General features: G+C 43.0%; 1 protein-coding gene across 1 annotated transcript; it reads left to right on the plus strand.

The window, feature by feature from the left end:
* LOC138809692 (uncharacterized protein C11orf97 homolog) lies at positions 1-9,910 on the plus strand. The gene is made up of 4 exons (XM_069996525.1): positions 1-203; positions 1,486-1,590; positions 7,392-7,517; positions 9,648-9,910. Exons 1-4 carry the CDS (start codon positions 56-58, stop codon positions 9,650-9,652), a joined length of 384 nt encoding a protein of 127 aa, XP_069852626.1. The 5' UTR covers positions 1-55; the 3' UTR covers positions 9,653-9,910.

Below are 9,910 nucleotides of genomic sequence, written 5' to 3' on the forward strand. Positions count from 1 at the left end.
CCGGCAGCCTGCGGAGCCTAGGCCGGGACCCCGCGGCCCCCAGGCACCGAGCGGCATGAGGCTCCAGGAGGCCTCCGCGGCGGCGGCCGAGGCCGCGGCAGGGCCCGAAGCGGGCAGCGACGGGGAGCAGCGCGGGCCGCGGGCGGCGCTGGGAGGCGGGGCCCGAGCGGAGCCGGGCGGCGCCCCGGAGCCCCACAAGCCGTGTGAGTTGGGCTCCGCCTCAGGCCGCGGAGAGGCGCGGGCGGGCTGGGGCGCGGACGGTCGCCGGAGCCGGGCTGCGCTGCGGCTCGGATCGGCGGAGGGGCGGGCGCGGGGCGGTGAGCAGCGGCTTGTGTGAGAGACCGCGCGTGCGCCGCCGTGCACTCGTGTGCACGCATCCCCACACGCACAGGGCACAGACGCGGGGGTGAACCCGCGCACGCACGGCCGCGTCGCCTCGCCCTCACACACGGTCCCGACCCGGGACGATGCGCAGACCAGAGGAGAAGCAGTGCGGACACTCACACGCCGCGCTGTCTCGATCGCGCGTGGGCTCGGAGTCTCCGTCCCCCGCCTCATCCCGGCGCGCAGCTCCTGCACACCGCACACCCGCGGCGGAGAGGAGCCTCGAAGTCCCCGGCGCTCCCAGCGCCTCCCTGTCTCTGCGGAGGGGCCGGGGTTCGAGGCTCGGCCCGGGCAGAAGCTCTCAGCATCTGCGCCCTGAGAGCCCCCCCCGCAGGGACACCGCCCCCCGACCTTTGCCCCCCCCGCAGGGACACCTCCCACCCGGGACCCCGCGGCCCAGCACCGCCGCCCCAGCCCGGGGCGAGGACCGGCCGCGCGGCCCCCTGAGCCCGCGCCCGGAGCTCCCGCCGCCCGCCCCGAACCAACTCCCCGAAGGCGAGAGGTGGACCCCGGCGTGTCACACTCGGGAGGGGCCAGGAAACACTGGCGTTAGTAGCTGGGGTCAGAGGGCAATTAGGAAGCTTTGGTGCCCCCCCCCCCCCGCGGCCCGGAGCCGAGCCGCCCGCGGGGCTCCCCGGAGTCACGCCGGGGCCTCTTGAGCACCCCACTTCATCAAGGAGCGAATTCAGCCTTCGACCTGCAGGGCGGGAACTGCAGTCTGACCTGACGACGCACAACTCCTGGTAGGAGCTCCCTCGGTACCGGTACCGAGCAGACAGGCAGTGGTGACGTCGTGGTGCAGCCACCCCCTCTCCCCTGCTCAGGTCTCCTGAACCTGGACTGATCAGGTTTGATCAGAAATTTTCAATCTTGTACTTGCATGTTTGATCTGTTTGACACTAAGTACAAGTTATTGAATCTAGCCCCATCAATACTATCCTATAGATCTTCACACTTTGTTGTATGAATAGAAGCAGCAGCTTGCGTCCTGATTCTGCAACATAACCTTTCACTCACAATGTTTTAAAACACGTTCAAGTAAGTATAATGACAAGAAGATGGGGATGAAGTAAGAAACCAATTTTGTTAATGCCTTTACAGGGAAAAAATTTCTGTATTGTGAGCCACATAAGAGAATTAAGGAAGTACTGGAAGAAGAACTTTATATTAAGAGAGATGAGTGCCACATTAAAAATCCACCTGCAGGTAATCTCAATGACAAGTATATTTGTGAAATAAATGTGGAATTGTCTACTTAATCACAGGGTGATTACTTATTACAAAACTTGACCGGGCAATGATGGCTCACACCTGTAATCCTAGCTTACTCAGGAGGCTGAGATCTGAGGATCATGGTTCGAAGCCAGTCCAGACAGAAAAGTCCTCTTGAGACCCGTCTACAATTGACCACTCAAAAACCAGAAGTGGAATCATGGCTCAAAGTGGTAGAGTGCTACTTGAGCAAAAGAGCTCAGGGACAGCGCCTAGGTCCTGAGTTCAAGCCACGTCACCAACAAAACAAAAGAACATAATTATCAAAATAAAAAGTGAATTCTTGAGAAATTCTTTAACCATTCTGTGATTGTTCTGCCTGTGTCCAAATAAGCACTAAAGAAAAAAGAACTCCATCCTAATGATCTGTGTATTAACTAGCAAGTTTAGCCAGGTGCACTGGCTTGTACTGTAATTGTAACTCTCAGAAAACAGCCTGGGCAAAAGTTAACAAGACCTCATTTCAACTGATAAGCTGGAAATGGTAGCATGTATCTGTTATACCACGAAGGCATAAATTGGAGGACTGAGGTCCAGTCCTGAGGACTGGAAGCATGAAACTTTATTAGAAAAATATCTAAAGAAGGGGCTGGGAAGGTGCCTCAGTGGTAGAGTGCTTGCCTTGCATGCATGAGGCCCTGGGTTCGATTCCTCAGAACCATATAAGCAGAAAAAGCTGGAAGTAGCGCTATGGCTCAAGTGGTAGAGTGCTAGCATTAAGCTGAAGAGCTGAGGGACAGCACTCACACCCAGAGTTCAGGCCCCACGACCGACCCAAAAAAAAAAAAAAATCTAAAGAAAAAAAAAGAGGTGAAACATGGTTTAAGAGTAAAATGGCTACCTAACAAACATGAGTTCAAAGCACAATATAGTTGTATACCCAGTTAACAAAGCCCATTTTGTGCCTTCATCTTACTCCTTCTTACAAAAAAATCTGGCTAATAAAATAGCCAGATTTTCTCCGTATCTTCCGAGAAAGTTTTAGTCTATTTTAACTCTATGAATAAATACAGAATGAGCTACTAAATTTCTGTCATGAAACCGAGTCTACATATACTATTTTTCTGGTGTTTAAAAAAATGAGCATTATGATTATTGTAATACTACTAGGTATATGTTGTATCTGTGCCTGTCACGTGTTGTACCTTTCTAATACATTTGATTGTGACACAGCCTGAGAGGTAGGAAATGGGTCATTTTTCTATGCAACCTTTTTCAAATATGCTTCATATACAGTCAGCTGGGTTTTTACAAGACCCACCAGAGGGCACTCAAACACACTATTTTATTCTAGAAAACTGAATGCCAAAACTAGATCCTTTGAAAGAGCTATCCTATTTAGAAAAAAATAGAATGAAATAGAAATTTCTCTTTTTCTCTGTCTGGCTAGAAAGCCCAACTCCTTAGCCAAAATAGGGAACCTGTACACAAAAAGAGTAAAAACTTTGTTCCTTCATTCATTGCAGTTCACCTTTTATTCCCATTATTCAGGAAAATTGTTCTTTTCCAGATTGCAAATAACTTTCTTCTCAGTGATTTCCTCCATCATATTCACATCTCTGTAGCATTGGACACAAATTCCCTCAAGTTGACCTTTAGGTCACCAGGCTACTTTGTCCTGGTTTTCATTTTACCTCTTTGGCCACCCTCTCTACATGTTCTTGGATGACTTTATCCCCTCCTGGCCTTTACAATGTGAAGAACTTGATCAGGCCGTTTTCTCTATCTAAACTCAACTCCTTGAGTGGTCAGATTCATCTACATTGTGATAATGACTCCAAAGTGTGTTATCTCTTGCCTTTGCTTTTTTCAAGCCCCTAAAAGCCTACTTGGCTTTTCACTTAGACGTCTGATAGACACCACAGTTAACAAATTTACAATAGAGCTCTAATTCTGTACCCCAGACTTCTAAATACCCACTCTTCCACAGGCCTTCTCCATATCAAGAAATACCATCTCTCGGGGGCTGGGAAGGTGGCTCAGTGGTAGAGCGCTTGCCTTGAGCTGAAGAGCTGAGGGACAGCACCCAGGCCCAGAGTTCAGGCCCCACAACCGGACCCCCCCCCCAAAAAAAGAAAGAAATACCATCTCTCTCATGTGTTGGATTAGGAGAAACTCTTCAAAGGCAAATCCTCAGACTCTATATCCAGTCCATCCACTGGTTAGTCCCGTTGATGTTCAGCATGTGAAATATTTTCTGACTTCTAGCTGCCCCATCGCCTAGGCTTTCGGGCTTCTCAAAGGCTAAGCAACAGTTCAGATAGTAGTTACTATAGACTGGTTGCCTGCATCTCCCCACTTCATCTTGGTGTGTATGTGCTGGTACTAGGACTTGAACTCACAGCCTGTCACTCTTGCTTGGTTCTCTTCAGTAAAGGCTGATGTTTTCAGATTTGTCTACGGGGGCTCAGACCCCTGAGCAGCTAGGATGTGTGAGACACAGACATCTGGGCTTCCCTTAGTTTTTCTTTCTATCTCTTGGAATGAACGAGGAGGGAGCACAGTTTCTCTGAAAAGAAGCAGCTGTCTCAATGGGTATCTATGCTTCTTTCTAGACCTTTTTTTTTTCTTTTCGTTTCTAGACGGTTTTTAGGGAAATTGAATATATCACCTCCTCTAACATCTTCATCCAAATATCATATCCTGCAAAAAAATAAAATAAAATAAAAAAACAGTGATGATTTTCTACCTCTGAATGTATTTCAATGATTTCTGTATTTTTTTCAGGTTAAAATCTGCAGAGATTATAGTAGTCTTAAATTTGATTAATGAAGCTTGTTTCTTTCCCCTTATACATTTCCTTTTGCAATGAATGTAAATAATATACTAATCAATCCATTCATTTGTGTGTATAACTTAATACATGAAAACATAATTTTAGACTGGTTTATTTAATGCTAATTTAGAAAACACAAGATGTTACTAAACAAGTATAGACAATTTTGTTATTTGCTATTGCTTTTGGTGATGTTTTGTACACCTAAGTATGCAAAGAATTTACTAGACACCAACTGATATGTCAAGATAATTTTAGAGCTTAGGAATCACCAAACATGAACTACAATTACTTAGTTTTTTTACCCTGGTCCTTTCTGAAAATGTTTACACAAGAGAAGCGTAGAAGATATGGCTCTAAACTGGCTTTTGAAGCTCTTATATTCATTACTGGAGTCCACAGACACAAATTACGGTTTTGTAACTTTTATATCTATAATAAAAACATACCTGGAAAGGTTTTGGAGGAGAAGGGGTTGGAGGCATAAGAGGACAGAGATAGGAATTTCTAGCAAATTCTAGGAAAAGATTTGATTGCTTTGTCTTTGCCTCTCTCCTGTGCCTGCTACCCTTTACTTTTTTAAGCTAGGCATATCTGCTTTGAGGTCTTCCTGGCTCTGCTCTTTCCTTTGTCTTTCTTCCACCTTCTGAGATGTGCCTGGCCCAATCTGAGGGAGTATGGTTTCTCTGCAAAGAAGCAGGTGTCACAATGGAAAATCTGCTGCCTACTAGATAGACCTCTTTTTCTCCAATCTAATATATCACCTTTTGTTAACGCTTTCAACAAACATCCTATCAAGTAAAAGTAGTGCCATTTCTCTCCAGCAATCTCACTGAGTTTTCCAGCAACAAATACGTATGCATATCTAGACTGGCTTTACAGTTTTTAATGAATTTCTTAACACTGGGATTTGTGTTCAGGTATTTTCTCTATTTGGCTATGACTAAATTTGACCAGTACAATTATGCCATAGTCTGCAGAGCTATGCTTGCAGATTTTAAACTGTACCAGGTCTTCCCATAGTGTGAAACAAATCTGTTTATTCCTTTGGTCTCTTGTATACTGTGGTGTGCAGGGGATGTCTAAAAATGTTTGTGGGCACCTGATTTGGACAATCTATTGCTAGGGGCTGGGGAACAGCCAATACTACTCTAAACAGGAAAAGGAAAATGGCTTGAATGACAAGACAGGATTTAAGTTACATATGAAGAACAGCTTCAACTTTGTAACGTCTTGACTAGAGGAGATTGAGGAGTTTTCCTTGAAGGCCTCTGGAAGGAAGAAACTAATCTTTTACTCTACTCCCAAGTGAGAAGGGAGAGGCAAGTGTTGACACTGACACAGGCTCAGTAATGGAATCCAAATTCATTCATGGAAAGAAAAGCCACTGCCCCATAAAAATAAAGACAGCTATTTATTAAGCCCAAAGCACTTCATATGTATTTTATTCACATCCTAAATTAATCTGTCAAGGTGGATAGTATATCACCTGGGCACTGGTGGCTCATGCTTGCAATCCTAGCTACTCAGGAGGCTGAGATCTGAGGATTGCAGTTTGAAGCCAGCCCAGGCAAAAAAGCCTGTGAGACTCTTATCTCCAACAAATCAATCCCCCACCCCCACCCCCACCCCAAAAAAACACACATGAGTGGAGGGGTGGCTCATTGATAGAGTACTAGCCTTGAGTGAAAGGAGCTCAAGGGCAGGGCTATGCCCTGAGTTCAAGCCTGAGAACCAACACACACACACACAGATAGTATCTCTATTTAAAAATAAGGAAAACAGACAGTTTCCCAAACACAGACTTGCCCAAAACGGAGGTAGTAGAACTGAGACTGAAAATCCTATTTTGCTTTGAACTAAAGGCTATGATCTTACTCATCACATGATGTGACAATTTGTTAGGGCAGAGGTATAAAGTGTCAGTACCAATGCCAATGTACAGCTATGATCTATGACAGTTGCCATTAAAATTTGCAGGCTAAAGTCAGCGCCAGGGACTCACACCTGTAATTCTAGCTGCTCAGGAGGCTGAAATTGGAGGATCAAGGTTCAAAGTAACCAGCCCAGGCTGGTAGAAAATCCATGAGACACTTATTTCTAATTAATCACCAAAAATCCAGAAATGGAGCTGTGATTCCAGTGATAAGAGCTCCAGCCTGAGGCAGAAAAGCTAAAGCTAAGTGAAAGTACCCGGTCCCTGAGTTCAAGCCCCAGTTCTGACACCAAAAACGTTTTCTGCAAGCTAAAAGACTAGAAAAACAACTTATGGTAACTAATCTGAATTCACTAACTTATTTAAAATTGGTTGTAGTTTTTCTTCAAAGAAGTTCTTAAAATGGTGACTGACTTGAAAGATCAAAGCACAGTGACTTTCAGGGTAGAGAGGTTAACTCAATGCAAATCATTACTAAGCTTTATTATAGTTTCAGGACTTAGGATCTAGATTTTATCCTGTATCATTGTATAAGTAACACTTTCCAACTGCTGTGGTGTTTTAAATATAGGAACTTGTGATTTGGCTATTGCTTCCTTCATGGAGGGATTAAATAGCATCTAGTTTCTGGCTCTCAGAGGAGTCTTGGGTTTGTGGAAATATTTACAATTACTTGAAGAATTAAACTAAACTACATAAAGTCTTTGTATTAACTCTGGTTCCTTCCTGATACTTTTCTGTTATAAATATATATATATATATATATATTCTAATATTATTGACTCTTCATGTATTTGTTTAAGATCAAGCTAAATTATATAGGGGCATTCTTTTTATTTAATTGAATGGGAATAATTGAATGCATACAATGGAATAAATGATGAAGACTTTGAGTGGTTTAAGACAAACACCTGCCCAAATAACTTGAAAAAAATCACTAAGTACCTACTTTAGAAACACTTTGTATTAAAAAAAAAAAAGAACACATTAATACTATCATCTTTCTTTTGCAAATGTTGACAGTGGCCCTGGAGGGGATTTGGAGCATTAAGAGGAACCTCCCTGTGGGAGGCTTGAAGCAAGGACTGCCCAGCAGAAACACTTTACTGCCACAAGCCAAGTACTATTCAAGGCATGGAGGGCTGAGAAGTAAGACATAATGCTTCTGATTTCAATGGAGGCCTCTGAGATTACTGCAAACATTTAAAAACCAGTGGTATATGTTCTGTTTAAAAACCTCAACCAAAGTCCAATCACTTTTTTTTTTTTTTTGTCGGTCGTGGGGCTTGAACTCTGGGCCTGGGCGCTATCCCTCAGCTCTTCAGCTCAAGGCGAGCACTTTACCACTTGAGCTACCGCGCCACTTCCGGTTTTCTGGTGGTTTATTGGAGACAGGAGTCTCACGGTCTCTCCTTCCCGGGCTGGCTTTGAACCATGATCCTCAGATTTCAGCCTCCTGAGTAGCTAGGATTACAGGCGTGAGCCACCAGCGCCCGGCTTTCCAATCACCTTTTGATTCATTTCTCCTAGGCTACTCTTTGGTCATCCACATTAAATCACTGTGGAAGTCAAATGGTGACAGTTGAGCTAACCAGTATACCCTTATGGATACAAAAGAAGCCATACTCAGATTTGTACTCTTGACTTTTTCATGTATTTCTTTTTTTTTTTTTTTTTTTTTTGGGTCCGGTCATGGGGCCTGGCCTGGGTGCTGTCCCTCAGCAATTCAGCTCAAGGCTAGCGCTCTACCACTTGAGCCACAGCGCCACTTCCGGCTTTTTTTTTTCTGCTTATGTGGTGCTGAGGAATCGAACCCAGGGACTCAAGCATGCAAGGCAAGCGTTCTACCACTGAGCCACCTTCCCACCCCTTTTTTCATGTATTTCTTAGCCACAAAAACTTTCTAGCATACAGTTAGCCTTTGAAGGGAGGAATCCTGCACTGTCCTTTGTTCTAGATGGATGATCAATGTTTACCCATGAAGGTGAGGAAAAGGAGGTGAAATAATTAAGGAAGAACAAGACAAGTACTTTGCTTGGCTCCCTTGGTTTCATTTTATTCTAAGTAAGTGACCGCTAGTCTGGGGATATATCCTTTGCAACAGACTTAAACTTTGGAACAAAGCACTCCACTTCACACTGTCACAGAGAATTTTTTTCCAGAAACATGTATAGCAGAATGTGAGGAAGGAGCAGATCTCAACATGAAGCATAATAACCAGATAATGTAGAGACATGCAAATGTGTGCATGAGTCCTGGAAATCAGCCTACAACTGGTGGGTGGTCTTGAGTGAACAGAAAGAAGCTTGCCAAAGCCAAGAATGGGCACTCTTAACCAAGTTATGAGTCATAATGGCAAACGCTATCTAGTGTTTCTTATTCTAGATTCTTCATCTATCTATATCTATCTATCTATAGATAGATAGATATAGATATATAGTACATATTATTGTATTTAATCATTACAACAATCACATGAAATAGATGTGATTTGTTTTATGGGAAGAGATCTTGAGGCATAGCAAAGCTGAACAATTTACCCATAGTTTTGTAGTGTAAAAATGTATATGGTTTGGCTACTAATTATACAGCATACAAGCACAGAGGTGAAAGCCAGTGGATCTACCATCTTCATTATGTGAATTATGACAAGTTATGTATAGACAGCTTAGAACTAACATTTTAAAGAGAAGTTTACTGTGGGTCACAGTATTTTCAGGAATGTATGCCATGTGATGTGCTTCAGTTAGATACTTTAATTAAGACTTTTTTCCTATTCACTTGTGATTTATTTTTTATTTTCAATAAGTATTATAACCATATGGCTCTTCTAGTTCCTAATATAAACTTAAGGTTTACATGTAGAGTCATGATCATCCAGTTGGAGTTTTTGAGCATGTTTTGGCTTGAACTACAAAGTATCCTCTGCCCTCATCATATTAACAATCTTCATTCATTTGCTTTTATCATTTTCTTCTTATTCTTTGACACTTAACAAACTAAACAGAAAAACAAAAGTCATCTACCCAGGAAAAAGTTTGAAGGTATCTATAAGCCATGTGTATATCTTATCAAAGTTCAGCCTTTGATTTGAAGGTCTGAGGGTCTGTGTTTATATATCAGTGCCCAGATGCTGCTGATACTGCTGTTTTGGAGACTTCACTGCAGTATATAACATTCCCTGCCACGGGACAGATTAAATTCTAGATTAAAATGAGATTGCGATTAAAGAGTATGTCCCTTTTACTTATCTGTTCACATATTCTTTTTTCACCCTAGGATAAGTTGAATACAATTTTCCATTGAGAAGGAGCTATTTATTCCTCATGTCTGAAGAACAAGGAAGAAACCTAAGCATTTTTCTCAATTTATAATGAGCAAAAATATGTTATTAGTCTCTAATATTTCTAAATTAATCCAAATTAATGAAAAAAACTATTAAAGTTTTCTAAGTACCTGAAAACAATGAAGAAAAATATCATGCTTTTAAGTTTTCATAGTTGGGATACATTGGACTTCTAATTCAGCTTATTTTATTAAAT

Source organism: Dipodomys merriami, unplaced genomic scaffold (assembly GCF_024711535.1).
Source record: "Dipodomys merriami isolate MVZ:Mamm:240054 unplaced genomic scaffold, mDipMer1.0.p SCAF_103, whole genome shotgun sequence".
NCBI lineage: Eukaryota > Metazoa > Chordata > Mammalia > Rodentia > Heteromyidae > Dipodomys > Dipodomys merriami.